At 51.0% G+C, this 20,189-nt stretch overlaps 1 protein-coding gene across 1 annotated transcript; it reads right to left on the reverse strand.

The window, feature by feature from the left end:
• Positions 1 to 5,019: 5,019 nt before the first annotated feature.
• TFAP2E (transcription factor AP-2 epsilon) lies at positions 5,020 to 20,189 on the reverse strand. Its single transcript, XM_055587020.1, has 7 exons — positions 20,163 to 20,189; positions 19,387 to 19,863; positions 18,779 to 18,830; positions 9,380 to 9,602; positions 7,753 to 7,871; positions 7,084 to 7,225; positions 5,020 to 5,302 (listed from the first exon to the last, which is right to left on the reverse strand). Exons 1-7 carry the CDS (start codon positions 20,187 to 20,189, stop codon positions 5,020 to 5,022), a joined length of 1,323 nt encoding a protein of 440 aa, XP_055442995.1.

Here is a 20,189-nt window from a genome sequence, read left to right on the forward strand (position 1 = left end):
TTAGTCACAATAGAGAACTGCCAATTTGAAGCTTCTTTGGAGCAGTGATCCTCAAACTACAGCATGCATCTTAACTTCCTTACAGACACAGCTTGCTGGGTCCTACTCCAGTAGTTTGAGGGGGTGGCCTGAGATTTTACATTTCTGATATTTCTGATTGATGTGATGCTGCTGGTCTGGGAACCATACTTTGAGCACCATTTGGTCCCAGACTAAGATGAGCCCAACTTTATCGCATTCTGTGCTGCTCTTAATACCACATACAATAGGTTTTTTGTTTATCTGGGGTGAAATATATCATCTGTCTAATTTACTCCCTGTAGATAGCACATTTGTGTTAACAGTATTGAATTACTATCAGATTTGAATGCCATATACTTTTTAGTACACCAGTGGTAAATGCCTTGTACCACCATAAGAAGCAAGCTAATCATTGAATAAGTGGGAGAAAGAGATGATTCACATGACCATGCCTCGTTCATCATTAGTTCGACACCACCATCACTATGCATAGGTGTGAGCTTTTGGCTAGCTTCCTGACTCTCTAAGACATCTATTTTAAAGCTCCACAGGTGATTCTGATGCTTGCCCCAGTTGAGTGCCACTACTAAAGTGTAAGCAGTCCTGCTTCATGGTTTTCCTATCTGTAAAATAGAACTGTACGAGGATTCCACGTGCTAATGTAAAGCATTTGGAGCAGGGCCTGGCATGTGGTGAGTGCTCTGTAAACATATGCACGCGTGCTAAGTCACTTCATTCGTGTCCGACTCTTTGCAACCCCATGGACTTCTCCAGGCCAGAATACGTGGGTGTCTTTTCCTTCTCCAGGGGATCTTCCCGACCCAAGGATCGAACCTGCGTCTCTTACGTCTCCTGCATTGGTAGGCAGGTTCTTTACCACTAGTGCCACCTGGGAAGTCCCAATAAGTATAGGATCACTGATAAACTTGTTATTCTGCATCCAGGCCTCACTAAGAAGGAAATCGTTCTCTGCCTTTGAATATGTGTCTGCAAGGCAATTTCATAGGGAAGGCCACCAGCCCAGCCTGACCTCCGGTCTGTTTTCTCCAATCCAGATCTCTTTCTTAAGCTCGATATACACTTAATCCTAGGTATCTCAGCCTGTAGTCACAGGACATCAAACTCAGCATGTCTAAAGCTGAGCCTTACCACCAGCCCCTGGCTCCCAAGTGCCCAAGCCAGAAACTTAGGCATCATTTATCTTCGATAAGCTTATTTTGGAATAAATTTAGTTTTATAGAAAAGTTGCAAAGATAATGCATAGATAGTGTCCTTATACTCCTCGCCTGGTTTTCCCTATTAACATGTTAGCCACAATACATTTGTAAAACTAAGAAACATTGGTTGGCACATGAGTGTTAACTAAACTCCAGCCTTTATTCAGATTCCACGTTTTTCCACTAATGTTTTTTCTATTCTAGGATATGATCCAGCATACCTCACTGCATCTAGCTGGGCATCATTTTTGTTGCCTTATTTCCTGCCTTCACAGAGTTACCAAGTTCTCGCATTTGACTTCCTAAATCTTTTAATGAAACTCTCCATCTCCAGTATCTCAGTTCCCTGACCAAGGATTGAACCTGGGCTACAGCAGGGAAAGCCCGAAATCCTAACCCCTAGGCCTAACTCCCTTTCTCAGACTACTTTAACAGCTTTCTAGCTTCTCTCTACTTTTAATCTCCTCCCTTTCCAGTTTTTTCTCTGTACTCTAAAAACTGGATCATCCATTCCTCTCCTTACTTAACACTTTCTGATGGTTTCCATTGCTTATAGAACAAAACAACTTTATTCTATTCTATTTATATTCCCTGATAGCTCAGCTGGAAAAGAATCTGCCTGCAATGCAGGAGACCCCGGTTTGATTCCTGGGTCAGGAAGATCTGCTGGAGAAGGGATAGGCTACCCATTCCAGTATTCTTGGGCTTCCCTTGTGGTTCAGCTGGTAGAGAATCCGCCTGCAATGTGGGAGACTTGGGTTTGATCCCTGGGTGAGGAAGATCCCCTGGAGAAGGGAACAGCTACCCACTCCAGTATTCTGGCCTGGAGAATTCCATGGACTGTATAGCCCGTGGGGTTGCAAACAGTCAGACACGACTGAGTGACTTTGAAAATGTTTTGGCATGCTAAGCATTTCATAATCCTCTCCCAACCCAGCTCCTCAATTTCCTTTCCTTCTATACCTCATAAAGCCCATGGCCCATTGAATTGATATAGCCTCAGCATGTTTTTTACTTCATACCTACTGTATAAAGGGTAAGCATTGCTTCCTGAAATCTTTCTTACAGATACGTATATATGTATGATTGGGTTGTGGTGCAGTGCACCCTGATATTTTCTAATCTGTTATCTCTACTAGATTTTTTTTTTTTAATGCCAGCTTTGTCCTTCTTAATCGATTTTCTGAAGTTGAAAAACACTGGGAGTGCACTGATGCTTTAACACTTCTGGCCAAACACCACTCAGAATGGTCTCCCAATTGGTTCCCATCTGCTTTCAGGTGATTAATACACTGGAAACAATTTATTCCTTCCCATGCTTGGGGTGAGAGGGGATAGGTTGGAGAAGAGAGCAGCTGTTTTGCCTCAGGGTAGGGAAGCTTAGCTCTGACTAGTGAAGAGGTTGAGGAAGCTGACAAGGAACCCCTAAGAAATGGAAGGGGGTGCTGAAATAGTCTAAGTGCCATATGTCTTACTTCATTTAATTCCCTCAACTTCCTGTAGTCTAAAATAATTTTAGTTAGTAGTAGAACGTCTCTTGCCAGGTCCAGGTCTTTCATTAAAGCAGAACATACTTCCAGCCTTTCCTCCCATCCTTTCATATGTGTAGGTTGAGGCAGGGAACCTTCTTGGGAGAAGCAGTCGCATCTTTGGACCTTTCCCCTGGGAGATGATTCCCAGTCCTCTCATTTCTGTGAACCCCCTGACCATCTGTCTCTGCCGGCACACCTATAAGGAACGGGGGACGAGAACTCCAGGCAAAGAGAAAGGCAACCGCAGTGGCCCTGTGGCGTAAAAGTGGCCTGAGGAGCCGAAAGGGAGCCGGTGTGGCTGGAGCAAAGGAAGAGCAGAGAGTACTTTAGGATGTGGCTGAAGAAGCGGGCAGTGTCTCGATTGCTGGCAGGGCTTTAGTAAGGTGCACCAATGAAAACAGACCAGCTGGAAGACTACTGTAGTATCCCAAGGCCAGGGTGGCAGCAGAGGAGACTCTTCTATCTGGATGGACTTTGTGATGGATAGGATATACGGAAAGAATCAAATTCAACTTCCTAGTTTCTGGCTTGAGGAACTGGGTATAGAGGGTGGCACCATTTACTGAGGTCAGGAAGGTGGCCAGGTCAAGATCTGAGTACTTGAGTCAAGTACTCCATTTTGGACATGAGTAGGGAGTGTTTCAGAAGACAGCAAGTAGTCACCCATATCAAATGCTGCCAAGTCCAGAAGAGGGGACTTTGGACTTGTGGCCACTGATGACCTTGCTGAGTGGATGTCCGTAGGCTGGTAGTGGTAGAAGCCGGAGTAGAGTGGGTTGAGGAGTGAATTGGGGGTGGGGAAGTGGAAGGAGGGGTGTCATAATCTTTTTAAGAACTCTTTAAAAGGAAAGGATTTATGTTTGGTAAGGTACGAGATCCTAGAATGTGTCCTTTAGGGAATGATCTAGTAGGGACAGAGAGACTGAAGGTGCAGGCAAGAAAAATGGAAATCCTCAAGAAGAAAAAGAAGCTAGACTTGAATGGGCCAGATAGACAGTCATCAGCATTCACATTGACACACCACCAACGATCATAGTAACACATCACATAGACCTAACAGCCAGACTGACACCTTCACCCACACAACAACATACCGCCACCCCCACCACACACACAGGATTCACTTCTATCTCACACACACACACACACACAGAACTAATAGCCACATTGACAAGCCAGACAGACCCACGGTCTGCATCCCCTCACACAGTGGTGCCCACAGCCCCCTCCAAGATTTCCCCCTTATACACTCCACCCCCTTCCCCCAGTTTCCAGGCCCTGTCTCTCCCCTGTGACCTTGCCATCTGGGGAGGCAAATCCAGGCCTGGACTGAAGAAGGACAGGGAGGGCTTCATATCCAGTGAAAGGTTTTATTGAGAGAATGAGAAAGCAGTCTGAGAGTTGGGCAGGTAACGCTGACTGCAGGGTCAAGAGAAACAACCGTAAATACAAAACTCAGCCAAAACCTCAGAGTCCCTGACATCCTTCTTCCCTCCCGGCCCACCCATAGCCCTTTGCGAGCAAAAACAGCCTCTCCATCCTAGCGTAGCTGCACATCTTGGTGTGTGAGCAAAGACAGTGAAACGAGAGTCCTCAGCTCACTGGGATGAATAAGCTGCACTGGACATGTTTAAACTGTAATGATAAATAAATAGGACAGACAGCAGCAGGACTGAAGTGCAGCCTGGATTCAAGTCACCCAATTTGTGCTTTATCTTCCCTGTTCTTGAGGGTCCCTCCTGCCCACTTCTTTAGAAGAGTGGCAGCGATGCAAAGAATCCACTGGGGCCTTCTGCCAGCACCCCTTTTCTGGGGGTAGGAGACTGAGGTGAAGCACACCAGCTCCTCAGCAGCACCTCTGCTTTGTTCATTTCTCTCCTGGTCTCAGTAAAAACAGCAAGGCCTTGGCCCCTGGGGGCACCCATCACTGCCCAGGCACCCTCATGGGCAGCACTGGCCCCAAGAACCAGGCTTTTCTGTGCCAACCTCCTCTTCAAGCCCTTCTCAGCAGTCAAGGGTCAGAAGATTGCACACAGGAGGCAAACACCTGGGTGCTTAACTTATCAACACAGCACAAGAGGCCACTTCCCCTTCTCCAACCCAGACCCCTAATTCATGGGCTTCTGGAGGAATGTTCTTTTTCTGGTCTGACTCCAGCCCCACCTTTGAATGCTTTCAGGCCCACCCCCAGGAGGAAAGACCTCATTTCAGATCTTGGGAGCCCCTTAGGGATGGGGTGGGGCAAGCGGTTACTTCCGATGTTTGGCATCCTTCTCTGACGCCTTGGTGTCACCGTGCCCACTGCCCGCACTGCTTAGAAACATCTTGTCCAGCCCCTTGAGTGACTCCAGTAAGTAGTTCTGGAAGGCAGTGAGGGCAGCACAGATGGCGGGCCCGCCGAAACCATGGGTGATGAGGCTGAAGTGCGTCAGACAGCTCTGCACTCCCGGCTCCAGGATGAGCGCTGGGCGAGTGTTGCCCAGCGGTGAACGGTCCTGAGCCATCAAGTCTGCAAACTCCTTACAGATCTGCCTGGTGGGGGAAGGAGGGTCAGAGGTTAGAGACAGAGGTCTGAGTTCAGCTGGATATCATATATATGATTGCTGACCCAACAGTCTACAAATGATGATCATACCCATGTTACAGAAAATTAAATGAAGGTTCAGAGATGGTAACTGACTTGCCCAATATCACAGCTAATAAACAGCACATGCCAATATCCTACAATTTCTTTTCCTGTGGATATTCTGCCCACATTCCAAGTCCAGCTCAACTCCTGCCTTGTCCAGGAAACTTTCCTTGATTCTCTCTCCTACCCACACCTGCACCCAAAACAGCCAATGCTTCAAGAGCTTTGTTTATGAAATTATTGGGGGAACAATCCAGAATCTGCCTTAAATAACTGAAATAATAGCAGTGAATATGAATTGAGGCCTGGATTCTGTGCCAAGCACACTGTCTGTATCAGCTCACTTAATCTCACAACAATCTATATTGTTATCCCTGTCACATGGAAGAGGAAACTCGTTAAGTTTCTGACGATTAGATGACCTGTCCAAGTGACTAGGCTGGAAGTTGAATCCAACTCCATTCTGCAGCCATCATTCATTTCTCTATGCATCCTGCGTCCACCTCAGGCAGGAGAACCACTTGTGTCTTCCCTTTGCATCACCAAGGAACCCAGTCAGCATCTTAGACGTGACTGGGACCCAGGAAGGGCTTGGTGAGTTAGCTGATTAATGCGTGAGGTGGGTCCTGCCCTAGACACGTTTCTCCAGCTCCAATATGAACAGTCTCAAAGGCCCCATGAGTCATGGCAGTCCCATGAGTCATGGCAGTCCCATGAGTCTGTGAGTCCATTTCTGCCTAGCGCATTTGAGGGAACTGTGAAGAAGGGAGGATGGAGTTGTGATATGAAGAACTGCCTTAGGTGGAAGGCCTGAATGTCATTCTAAGCGGAAGAGCAAGCCCAAGAATGGGAGGGCAGGAGAGAGCAAGAGGGTCAGGTGGAGTGGGTGGAGTTTGTGCAGACCACATTATGGGGGTCCTCAAAGGAGTCTGGATTTTACAGAACGGTGGTTTTCAAACTGCCCTGTGTCTGTCTCTTCTCGCGAGGGAACCCTTCCTAAAAACTAAATCTTCATCAAACATCAGTTCATTACACAGGCCCTGCAGCGTCCCAGTAGCACCTAGTTTGAAAATCAATGCAGTAACAGTGGGAGCCCTTGAAGGCTCTTGGGCAGAGAGCAGTGCATGTGCGGGGCAGGAAGGCTGGGGGAACAGAGGGGCGCTGGGGTAAATGTCCAGGAGTGAGACTAGGAGACCAGCGTTGCAGTGGCATGTGGGTGGGGTGAGGGAGGCATCCGTGAGACTTGTAGAGGGGTCAGGTGTGAAGTAAGGACAAAGTAGGGTCAAAATAGGGACCTGGCTGGGTGCCCTGATGGAGGTCACAGGAGCAGAGGGGCTGACTGGCAAGGCTCAGGCATGGGGCGCAAGGCTAGAGGCCCTCAGACCCTCAATGGGATGGGCTGGTGGTGCCATGGGGGCGTGGTACCCCCACCTGGGCTTCTGTGTAAGCCTGTCCTGACACTGTGTTTGTGACATACAGAACTCAGATGTGCTCACATGTCCACGTGTGTCCCGTCACGTGCAGCATGGAGCCTAGGTGTGTGCAGTGGATCACGCACCGTGTGTCCATCACAGGTACACGTGGTGCCCACTATGCCTGCACTCGGAACCTGTGTTTGTGCCCTGTACCCATATGTGCCCGTGTAGGGCACCCATGGCAGCCTGTGCGCGGCACCCTCACTCACTTGGCAGCCAGCAGCATGCTCTTGCGGCCATGCAGCTCCCCGGGGTCAGCGTGTTGCCGGCACAGGTACTCGGCAGCTGCCTTGGCTGGGAACTCGGTCTCACAGACGTAGCCAAAGTCTCGGGCCAGGTGTACAGCCTCTCCTAGGGGGAGGGGAGGCAGAGATGAGACATCACTACAGCCAGGTGTACCTCTGAGCCCGGAGCACAGCCTGGACCCTCCAACCCCTGGCCAGGGCTAGCCTCCATTCTGCTTCTATATATGTTTCTCTCTTCTTCCGATTCCCCTCTCAGCTCTAGTTGCAACCACACTGCCCTCCCTTCTCGGAAGGCCTCTGAGCTCAGGGGTGGGAGCTGAGCTTGAGAACTCAAGATGATTGAGCTCAGAGTCACCAGCCTCCAGGGAGGGGACTCTAACCCCCTCATCTCTACCACATTCACACACTGGCCACTCTTCCTCACATACACACACACACTCACACGCACACTCTGCTGCACCAGCACATGTACCTGTGTGCTGCATATACACGTAAAGACTGCCCGCATATTTCACACACACCCCTTACATATGGGGCACAGAGAACACACATATGACTAAACACGCCCTCCTGCATCTGAGACAGTCACACACAGTCACACTGGGTGGTGGCTCGTGGCTCCTCGGGCCTCACCCTCCACTAGCGAAGTCAACAGGGTCACGTTGGCGGCCTTGCGACGGCCAGCTGGCAGGTTGAGCCCAATCTTCTCCAGCCGCTCGCGCAGGCACCGGCCTCCATTCTTGGACTTGGCCCTGGGCGTGTACACAGAGAGACACACACACTATGAACAGAGAATCATGGATGCTCAGTGAGCCAACAGGGCCTTGCTGCCTCCACCAACCCTGCAAGGCTTGGGCCTGGCCCTGGGGACACGCTGGGGTCTCCACCTGCCCGATCCCAATCTCTTCCTAATCTCACTGGGTTTGCAGCCACAATGGGAAAGGGGGCCCTACACCCAGCTCCAGGAACCGCCTCATTTCTCCCTAATCCTCCCAATAGCAGGGACAGCCCAGGGTGGGGCAGGATGGACCAGCATCTCAGGGTTCTTTCTCCCACCTGTGTACATCAGCACAGCTACCCAGGGACAAGCAGGCCCAGAGACAAATGGGAAACACAGAGAGATATATGGAAGACATTGTTATACACACAGCTGCCCAGGGGCACATAGACACACACACAGATGAAACACACTGAGGACCAAGAACAGACATGCACACCAATAGAGACAGACACACAGTCTCAGATATCCAGGACACAGAAACACATGTCCACACCAAGTCAGGAGCCCAGGGACATTTGTGCAGACACCTATGGACTCATACAAGCCACTCTGGGATGCTCAGAGACCAGGAATAAGGGGATATTCCCACACCTGAACAAATGCAGCTCCTACCCAAGGGTACATGCTCAGTCACTCAGTCGTGTCCGACTTTGCGACCCCCATGCACTGTAGCCCACCAGGCTCCTCTGTCCATGGAATTTTCCAGGCAAGAATACTGGAGTGGGTTGCCATTTCCTACTCCAGGGAATCTTCCTGACCCAGGGACTGAACCCTCCTGCTTTGCAGGGGGACTCCTTACCACTGCACCACCTGGGAAGCCCCACACAAGGGTAAGCATATACTCACACAGACCCACAGAGTAGAACATACTCTAACCAACACATCCCCCTGAAAGTAACAGGAAACTCACACTCATGGAAATATATACTCCTGTCCTCTCCCTACACCACATACACATACAAACACACATGCAAGCATGCACACAAACACTATCCTCAAATACATCAAAAGTCATAGTCCTGAAGCAGAAATACCTACCCAGGCACAAGGACATACACAGAGACAGGCCCAATTATGAAGACAAACCATGGACCCCATGCTCCCTGCTCAGAACACACACACCAGAGAGGCCTGTACCTGACACAGGGAATGGGCCTTAAGTCCTGGGGATCCTTTTTCTGGGTGGGGTGGGGGCTGTCCCTTCCCCTAACCCAGCCTTTCCATCATGCCCAATGTGGCTGAGTCCTGCATCCCAGGCTCTTCTCTACCCCTGACCCTCCAGCCTGCAGACCCATGGGAGCTGCCAAGGACATAGGCCTGTCCAGAGAGCATACATAATCCTGCTGGGAGACTGAGGTGGAGATGACCCTGTGTGTCCTGGGGTGGGGCCGTCCCCTCTCCAAACCCCTGAGGAAGTCTGAAAGGACCACAGGTTTTAGCCTTGACCCTGGGCAGGGAGCTGTGGGCTGGCCTTCCTACCTGCGAAGGACACCACCCAGGAGAGAGGCATTGAGGCACTCGGGAGGTGAGAGTCGCCGCTGGACCTCCCCCACCGTCACCTTGTACTTGGACGTCGAGCTGAGCAGAGAGAGCCGGCCGGGCACGGAGCAGAAGACCTCACTGGGGTTCGTGATGCCGCCAACCAAGCTGTCTTTGGCCAGTGAGAGGGCCGAAAGGCTGCTGGCTTTGGAGGGGATGGGGACTGTGGAGCAGAAGCGAGAGCAAGGGAGAGAGACAACACTGAGCAGGGGACGACAGGGCACTGGCCAGCTGGGATGCGAGCGTGCTGCTGAGGTGCCAGCTGCGAGTCGGCACCGCGCTCACATGCTGTGCACACACAGCTGCTTCTGCACGTCCCAGCACCTTCCAGAAGGAGGTTCTACTAACCCCGCTTTACAAGGGAAGAGACTGAAGCATGATGAGGTTAACGTGACTCACTCATGTTCACTCAGCCAATGGGTGGTGGAAATGAAACTCAAAGTTCTCTGGCTCTGGAACCCCGACTCCCTTCATTGAGTCAGGCTGGTTCCCTGTTGAAAATCAAACAGCCTCAGCAGTCTTGGGAGTTTGGGCATGCATGATCACGGAGGGTGTTGGAAATAAGCAAATGGAATGTGAGCTGGCGACTGGATTTCTGGGTCACTGCAGCAGGGCCCAGCCAGATCTATGCGATCATAAGGAGTCCCTGATTCCCTGCTCCCACTCACCTGCGATCCCCATGTCTCCCCCACCATCTCAGGTCAGTGAAAGGCCTGGGGGCTTTGGACTCCCCCATTCCAGGGACAGGGAGGTTATGGCCCCATTAGGCCCCCAACCCTGGCCCTCTTCCAGCTAAGTCACTCTGGGATGTCAAGGAGTTGAGGAATAAAGAGACATCCCCTATTGTTCCCTCCTCCAATACTCTCTAATTTTGTACTAATATCTATGAAGGGCAGGGAAGGGAATCTGAGAAGTTTACTTTTTAACTCGCATTTGGACACTCTTGGCTCTAAAAGAAAGTTCTTCCCGAAGTCTAACCTCCATTCTCCTGCTAAGCCTCAGGGGGAAGGGGGAACGACAGAGGTACTTGTTTCCCCTTGGGCTTTCCTTCTTTCAAGGAAGTGAGAGCCTTAGTAGAAAAGGCAGGCTTTCTGTGTTTGGGGAGGGGGATCAAGTGGAGATCCTGAGGCCAAGAGTCAATGAGCACTCACTATACTATATACTGTGCTTCTACCAATAACCTCACTGAATCCTCAGAACGAGAGGCTACGTTTATTATCCCCATTTTACAGATGAGAGACTGAAGCCCAGAGAGGTGAAATAATGTGCCCGAAATCATGTAGCCGATAGACTTAGTACCAGTAGTAAGCCCTGGACTGTGGTCTCAAAGGCGGCACTTGGCCCTCCAGTCATCTGGCAAAATGTTCGCTGAGCACCGGTGTGCGGGGAACTGTGCTAAGCCTTGGGAAGGCCAGAGGCAAGCAAGCCTGGCCCAGTCCCTGGGCCAGGGCCCCTCCAGAGCCCCTCCAGCTTTCCCTTCTCTGAATGTGCACTGAAACCATCCCTGCCTTCGCCCAGCCGGAAACCTCAGTGAGGCCCTCCAACCCGCCCTCTCCCACCCCATCCCACCCATCACCGTGGCCTAGGGCTTTCTTTTCTCCACGTGCCTGGATGCAGCCACAGGTATGGAGGGACACTCACTCACTTCCCACCTGAATTTCTGCACAGCCCCTGCTCCAGAGGGATCTTTCTGAAACATCCATCACTCCCCAGCCTAGAACTCATCAGTGCCTGAGAATCAAATTCTAGCTCCATAGCTGAGCAGAATGATGCTGCCTACCCTCCAGTGAGTGCCAACCGTATACCAAGGGCTTCACATTAACAGGTCTATGGAGTAAATGGTATTTTCTATCCCCATTTCAAGATAAAGAAACTTAAAGTTCAAAGTATTAATAGTTAAGCTGGCTCAGCAATAAGGAACAGAGATGGGCCTGGCCTCTGATGATGACCAAAACTGTCAGAGCGCCCTTCTTGGGACTTCCTTGTGCTCCAGGGGTTAAGAATCTGACTGCCAATGCAGGGGACACGGGTCCATCCCTGGTCAGGAAACTAAGATCCCACATGTTGCACAGAGTGGCCAAATTTTCTTTAAGTGGGACCTGGCTTGTTGTCCAGCCCTCCCTACCTATCCTGCCTGGTCCTCCATCTGCCCTTTAGGCTCTCAACCACACTGTCCAAGAGCAATACACTCTGAGCCACATATATAAATTTATATTTTCCAGAAGCCCCATTTTTAAAAAGTGAGAAACACATTAAGACTAGTTTTAATATATTTTACTTACTCCAATAAATAAAAATATTATCACTGAGTCATACAATCAATATTTTGAAAATTATGAATGAGCTATTTTACATTATTTTCCTGTACTTGGTCTTCAAAACTCAACACATATTTTATACTTACAACCCATCTTAATTTGGACTAGCCACATTTCAAATGCTCTGTAGCCACACACGGCCAGTAGATCCTACAGTGGACAGCACAGTTGTAGACTTCAAAGAGGGGAGCGCAGCAGTTAATAGAAGTAAGTGAGATATGGGAGAGGGTTACCATGTAGGACACACCAACATTGCCAGAACTCTTAGCTTGTTCAGGTTTTTGGTTTGTTTTGTTTTTGCTGGTAAGACCAAAATTTGAGGTTTCTAGGTGATATCTCTGGATTATTTTTTTTTCACTGCACTGTGCAGCTTATGGGAATTTAGTGCCCTGACCAGGGATTGAACCCACACCCCATGCAATGGAAGCATGGAATCCTAACCTCTGGACCATCAGGGAATTCCCTGGATTTTTAAACACTGGCAACTGATTCAAAAGTTTAGGGACATCCTTGGTGGTCCAGTGGCTAAGAACTAGATCCCATGTGTAATCTCATATGCTGCAACAAAGATCTAAGATTTCGTATCCCACAACTAAGACTCACCACAGTCAAATAAAAACTTAGTTTTAAAAAAATGCATAGAAATGCACATTTTAAAAGGGTGAACTGTACTATATGTAAATTATACCTCAAGCTTGACTTAAAAAATAAAATTATGAATTAATAAATTAACAAGAAGGCCAAAGAGACTGTCTGGTTGCCCATGACTCCTAGGCAGAGGGAATGGTCAGAAGAATAGAAAATTCTTCTCTCCCCCAGCAGCCTCCTCCCTCCAGCTTTTATTAAAGTCTGGAGACCCCTGAGGCCAGGCTCTGTACCAGGAGAGAGACCAAAGCTGGGTGAAGCCATTTGTGCATGTGCAAACAGGGACATATGTGAGCACACGTGTCACACAAATGTCTATACATAAAAACTACTTGCACTGCTATACAGCAACGAGGGTGAACCTGTGCGTGTGTACACTTAACAGCAGTGAGCCCAGCTCTATACACACAGGCTCTGCCCTTCTCCAGTGTTGCAGGAATCTGCAGATGCTTTTGCTACTGTTGATATATTTAAACATAGAGTATATGCCAGATTTATGCAGACATAGGTAGTCTACAGCTAGCGTAGTGCAGGACAGGTGGACAAGTGTTTGTGTATATGAATTAGAGACTTTGCTACTTCCTCCCTCTCCCCCCACTTGTCTGTGTCTTTCCCCTCAGAGCTTCTTCCTTCAAAAATGATGGGTGTGAAGCCAGGGTTAGGCAGGGAAGCAGGTGGCCTGGGGAAAGAGCAGTCATAAAGGTGGGAATTAACTAGCACAGATTACAAGGCAGGGACCCTGGCGTCTGTCTCCCATACCACAGTGAGTCCTGAAGCTGAAGTGGTCTACACATGGTGTCCCCCTGGTCATGCACGCGGAAGCCATTCACATGTACACACGCCTGCAGACAAGACTCACACACACACTGCAAGTCTACACACTCTGTCCACACGTGGGAGATACGTCCTGACCACTGATTCTGGGGAGTGTGCCACAGATGCTCAGAAAGCTGGTTAAAACTGCAATTCTTTCTAGAATAAAATACAGGAGAAAAGCTTTCCTGACCTTGGATTGGGTAAAGAGTTCCTCATACAACACCAAAACGTGATCCATAAAAGAAAATCATGAAATTGGATTTCATCAAAATAAAAGACTTCTGCACGTGAAAAGATACTATTAAGAAAATTAGGGGCTTCCCTGGTGGTCCTGAGGTTGGGAATCTGCCTTGCAATGCAGGGGATGTGGGTTTGATCCCTGGTTGGGGAATTAGGATCCCCCATGCGGCAGAGCAACTGGGCCCACACACCACAACAACTGAACCTACATACCACAGCTAGAGCCCATGAGCCACAACAGAAGACCCCTCGTGACCTAATGAAGACACCATGTGATGCAACTGAGATCCCCACACAGCCAAATAAATAAATAAAAGCAAGAGTCTCTTTTAAAAAATGAATGAAATACTCTTGAATAAGATATCTGCAAATCCTATATCTTATCAAGGATGTGGATCCAGAATATATGAATTCTTATAATTCAATAGTAAGATAAATAACCCAATTAGAGAATATTCAAAACACGTGAATAGATGTTTCACTAAAAATGAGATATGAGTGGCTAGTAAGCATATGAGAAAGAGCTCAACATCACTAGTGATTAAGGAAATGCAAATTAAAAATATACTGAGATACTCACCAGGAAGGCTATAATCAAACAGACATATGAAGCACAGCTGACGATGTGAAGAAACTGGAATCCTCACATCTATTTGGTAGGAATGTAAAATAGTACAGCTGCTTTATAAAGCAGCTTGGGAGTTTCTTTAAAAAATTAAAGACAAACTCATAAAAATCCCGCAATTCCACTCCTAGGAACTCAAAAGCAGTGAAAATATGTCCACACGAAGATGCATTGTGAATGATCACAGCAGCATTATTCATGCTAGCCAAAAAGTGGAAACAAACCCAGAGTCCATCAACTGAGGAATGAATAAACAAAATCCGTTACATCCATACAATGGAGTACTACTAAGCAATAAAAAAGGGATGACCCACTAATGAAATCTACAACACAGATGAACCTCAAAAATATTATAAGTACAAGAAGCTAGATGCAAAAGTTGGCATAGTTATATATGTGTTTCATTTATATAGTACGTCCAGTATATGCAAACATATAGACAGAAAGCAGATCAGTGGTTGCCTAAAGCTTGGAGTAGGAATTAATTACAAACGAGAATAGAGGAATTTGGGTAGGGGGGTGTTGGAAATGTCTTAAAACAGACTGTGGTAATGGTTACACAACTCTGTAAGTGTACTAAAAATCTTCGAATTGTACTCTTCCAATTGGTGAATTTCAGGTATGTAAATTTTACTTCAATCAATCAGTTTAAAAAAAATGAAGTCCCAGGGCCATATTTCCAGGGATTCTCATTCAGTAGATGTGAGATGGTGCCCAGGAAATCTTTATTTTCTTAAACAAGCACCCACTGGGGATTTGATGCATGTGGTTCCTTAGACCACACTTAGGGTACCACCAATCGAAGGCCTGCAAGGAGAGAGACAAGCAGGAGGAAAGCAGACAGGAGGGGTCCTGACCCTCCTCCCAGCCCACTTGAGTTCCCTCACCCTCCCCAGTGGGACCTGCTGGTTAAGTTTCCATCTCACCAACTGCTAGAGGGTTTCTTTTTTAAATGTTTTAATTTCTTGGCTGAATCATGTGGCTGGTGTGATCTTAGCTTCCCAACCAGGGATCAAACTCATGCCTTCTGCATTGGGAGCTCGAAGTCTTAACCACTGGACCACCAGGGAAGTTCCTGGAGGGTTTCTTTTATTTCAAATTTTAATTTCTTTTAATTGAGATATAGTTGATGTACAATATTACATAATATGCATGGGTACAACATAACAATTCACAATTTTTAAAGATATATTCTATTTATAGTCATGATAAAATAATGGCTATGTCCTCTGTGTTGTGTTGTCCTTATAGCTTATTTTATACCGAGTAAGTTTGTATCTCCTAATCCCCACCCCTACCATTCTCTCCTCCCTTTCTTTTAACTATAACTCTTACCCTTCACCGCCCTGTGGGTACTATGCTGCCCTCAGGCAGAGTCCACAGTTCATTTGCACTGGTTTTTTAGTCTCATGCTGTGGCCGACGGTAGCCTGGGAGGCAAGTGAGGTAGGGTTGTAGAAGTGAGAGTCAGATTCCATCTTTGTGTAAAATTCTGGTATCCTGTGTATTGTGGATATACTTTGCATTCAAAAATTTAGAAAATATTGTGCTAAGATACATTATTTATCTTGATTACTGAGCTCCCAATCTTGCTTCAAGTGAGTTCCTCACTTATTTCACCCCAATCCTGGCCCTCCTTTGAAGCCCAGAAACTCCCCATTCCCCTTTTCCTTCCCCAGAGCCAGGGAGACCAGAGGAAAGGGTGACTGTTCACATCAGCCCCTGCCCTGAGAGTGGACAACAGAGCCCAGCAAGGGATTTCCCTGCCTGTAATTCGGCAACTACTCACTCTCCTCGGAGGGAAGGAGGAACACCTCAGTTCTCATCCCCAAACCACTCCCCTCCAGCTGTAACTGTGTGGTCAGAAACCCACAAAGATGTTTAACCTTTTTAAACCTGTTGGCCCTTTCACACCCAGGACCTCAGCCGCCCCTGACACAGCTGCCCTCCCGCCAGGGCCAGGAGGAACTGGAGGAATGAAGTCCTTGCTGCAGCTAGCCAAGAACGAGTTTCTATAATTTCAGGGTTTTCCATAATTCTGTAACTCCAGGACTTTCTATAAATCCAGGAGTGGGACGGTCCTCCATCGCTCCTGGCAGGTGCCAGAGGACTTCAGGACGGGACCGGGGCTCCCCAAGCCTTCGGAAAGACCGGAGGGCGAAGAAGGACGCTAACCAACCGCGCCCACTTGGCTGGCGGCGTGGCGGGAGTCCCGCAGTGACTGCGGAGGGCGCAAAAGAAAATCACCCGCTGTGTGGGGCGTGGAGGCTCCAGGACGCAGGGCTTCAACTGGGCCACCTGCGTGGCCACGGCTAGGTCGCCCGTGCGAGCGCTTTCCGAGGCCTGACCTTCGCAGATGGGCTCCGCCTGTCTGGTTGCAAAGCCGCAAAGTGCCGCACGAACTCCGTCTCCTCCCCAAAGGCTAGCCGCGCCGGCCGCCAGCCAAAGGCCAAGTTCGCCGCTTGGGAACCAGCTTCTTCCTTCATTTGGGAGATCCAGCTCTCGCCCCTCCCTCTTTGCGGCACTGCCCTGGGCTGTGACTCTCCGTCCAGGTTGGGGCTCCCAGCGTGCAGTCCCTAACTCAGGTCGCCGGGCCACCCACGGGCTGACACTGCAGTCGGGCCGGTGTGCGCGCCCGCGACGGCGACATCCCGAACAGCACGGGCGCCCACATCCATCCCGCACACTCGCGCGCAACATCAGCGCGCAACACTCGCGAATCCTGGCCCCATTCCCTGTGTTCTTGGGGCTGCTTTGGGGGATCCTCGCTCACCCATAGGACCCAGAATTTATGGAAGTTTGGGGCTGGGAGTTTTAGGCAGTTTTAGTCCCTCTTTGTAGCCAGTCTCTTGTCCTGGCTCTGAGCAGGGGACTGGGGTTTAAGGTACTCAAGAGGCCCAGCTGGTTTTTCTACCCTTCCCCAAAGCAGAAATCCCCAGGTTCCTTGGGCTTCCCAGGTGGTGCTAGTGGTAAAGAACCCACCTGCCAATGCAGAAGATATAAGAGACATGGGTTTGATCCCTGGGTCAGGAAGATCCCCTGGAGAAGGGCACAGCAACCCACTCCAGTTTTCTTGCCTGAGAATCCCATGGACAGAAGAGCATGATGGGCTACAGTCCATAGGGTTGTAAAGAGTTGGACACGACTGAATTGATTTAGCACACGCGCACCTACCCCAGGGAGTCGGTGAGTCTAGGCCCCCCTAATCCACCGAGTCCGGGCAGGAGTCAGGAACTGGGAACTGAGACCGTGGAGACCATCTCCTCATGGACGCAGCCCCGCAGCAGGCTCTTGCCACTGGAGACAAGTTCTTCCTTCCGTCGGTTTTGGAAAAATTCACTAAAGCAAGGCAGTGGTCGCTAGCAAAGAGCTGGCTCTGACCGCACACCTCTGCTGGGGCTCCAGGCAGCCTCCCCAAACCCCTACCTCCAGGTAACACAGCCCCAGTACCTGGTGCCCCCTTCCCCCAGGTTCTGGGTGGGCTATCCCCTCATCTTTCCCCACACATACTCCAGGTGGTCCAGCTAACTCCCAGCCCCAAGTCTTGTAAATCCAAGTCCTGCCCCGAGCCCTGTCCCTCCCCACCCCACGTGCTCTCTGGGAGGGCAGACTGAGCCCAGGCTTGAATTCACTGGTTTGAAAAACAGCTTGTGCCTGCCCTGGGCACTGCGGGCTTGCCTGTGCCCCCATATTCCTCTCTTCACCGCCCCCTCCCTAGATTCAAGGAGCCTGTTGGATGCCTGAGCTTCCTGTCTCTGTCTTTCTCACCTTTCTCTGTCACCGTCAGAACTCACAGGTCCCAAGAGCCAGTGAAGGGCAGATCTCAAACCCCTGGATTTTACTAAAGAGACACAAACACCCCGAAAATAAACAGGGAGCAACTCTCCATCCTTAGAGATCCTCAGTGCCAAAAAACAAGTTCCTGGACACAACAGGGGCCCTGACCCCCCAAAGCATGGAAACTACACCAACATGATGGACACACATTATACACTCAACAGCAAGAGACACCAAGAAATACTAGAAAGACACCTAGGAAAGGAATATTTCAGACATGTACAGGACTTCAAACTCACATAGACACCAACACCAGGCCCTGACCCTCCTGCACACGGCCTGACACAATATTCACAGACCCACCCCCTCATCCTGAACACTGAAAGAGGCTCCCCAATGGAGAAAAAAATCCCTAGGGAACCACAAGGCTCCGGAGGCCCTGCTGGGAAGGGAGAGGCAGAAAGAACTTGGCAGGCTAGGAAATGGTAAGGCTCCGTAAAGTGGAAATCATTTAGCGACATCCATGGGAATAGCACCCCTATTACCACCTCTTAGGAAACAGGGAAGTGGTTTAACTTGTTCTGCAAATTAACTCCAGATCTAAGAGAGTGCCCTCCCCCTTGGTAGGGAGAGGCCAGGCCCCTGCACAGGCTTGGCCGCCAGGGTAGCTAAGTGAGCGTGGTCGGGCTCGCAGGGCACCCGGGCTGGTAGGCTCTGGGGCCAATTCACCAACCACTCCAACTGCCCAGGCTTGCAGCCTCTGCAGCCCCTCTACTGGGCCGGAAAGAGTGACCGGTGGCCACCGAGCTCGGCGATGCACATGAGGGACGCGTCGTAGGGAAGACGTTGGGTCTGTGTGCCAGGGCTTGCACCATCTCGCCCAGTTCTGCCCTGGCAGAGGCACGCCATTCTTCCTTACCTTTCTTGATCACCGACTGGTCCAGGAGGCTCATTCCCGGCTCGTCCATGGCCTGCAAATAGGACAGGGTAGTGGTAAGGGCGCTCGTAGACTATAGTCTCTTGTCGTTTCCCAAGCCCCTGCTGTCTGCTCCGCTCAACGCGCACCACCGGTCGCCTGCGGCGGCCTCGGGCGGGACCGGGATTCACCCGCGCTCCAGCATTTGCGGCCGAGTTGGAGCCCTGGGAACCTTGCTGTGCAATTCACAAGAGGCAATTTTGAACTTCAGGCAATTCCTTCGCTTCTCTTCGCTCCAGGCACAGGCTGCCCCAGTAGACCAGAACTGGCCATATGTAGATGCCCTACATTGCCCAGCGGAGAGGGACAAAGTGGTTCAGCCCCTGTCCATTTACTCGGCGAAGGGTCGCCACCACCCAGACCCCAGGCTCACGGACTCAGAGCCAGGCCGCCTGAAAGGCCAGGCAGCGTCCAACTCAGGACGTGGGGCGCATCCTCGGCAGGCTGGGAGAAAAGTCGGGCGGGCTCCTGCACTGGCCACTCTTTGCCGCCCGCCAGGTCCTAAGTCACCGCAGCGGATGCTGGCCCATCCCGGACCGTTCGGGCCTCACCTGCAGGTCCTCCAGGCCCGGCGGGGCCGCCAGCCCGGGGAGGCCGAGGGGCGCGTCGGCCAGGCCGTGCGCGCCCTCGGTCAGGCCTTGCAGGAGCCGCGGCACAGCAGCAGAGGCGTAGTCACGGCGCGGGCCGAGGCCCAGGGCGCGGGCGGGCGGCGCCAGCAGGCCGGGCGGCTCGTCGTGGGCGCGGGCGGCGGCGCGGGGCGCGGCCCAGGCGGCCTGCGGAGGCTGCGGCTGCGCCAGGGGCGCCAGGCCGCCGTACGGGTCCCCTGCCAGGTGGGGAAAGGCGGCGGCGGCGTCGGGCGCCTGGCCGTAGGGCAGCGGCGGCTGCGGGTAGGGCGGCGGGAAGTAGGGCGGCTGGAAGTCGGCGGCGGTGGGTGTGTGGCACAGCGGCGGCGCCGGCCCGTAGGCCGCCTGGGGCAGTGACGACAGGCGGGCCCCGCCGGCCGCTGCGCCCAGCCCGTCGGGGCGCTCCTGGGGAAGGAATGGGGCGTGTCAGGCGATCCAGCGGCAACTGAAAGGACCCTCCTCATCTCCCAAGGGGCCGGCTGCCGTCCTGCCCGCTCCCGAGGCCCGAGGTCTATCTCTGAACGACCCGTGGGCGCGGGAACCTTGGGCTGGGGACAGTCCGTGAGCACGGTTCTCCGCGTGCGCAGTCGCTGTGGCCCCCTCCATCCGAGATTTCGTTGGAGTGGGAGGCTCGGAACGAAAGGTCCAGCACCCAGGCTGCCCGATCCCCGGCCGGGCACGCCCCCGTGCCCGAGACTACTCACCATGGCGGAGTAAGTGTGCACCAGCAT

This window comes from Bubalus kerabau, chromosome 6, assembly GCF_029407905.1.
Source record: "Bubalus kerabau isolate K-KA32 ecotype Philippines breed swamp buffalo chromosome 6, PCC_UOA_SB_1v2, whole genome shotgun sequence".
NCBI lineage: Eukaryota > Metazoa > Chordata > Mammalia > Artiodactyla > Bovidae > Bubalus > Bubalus kerabau.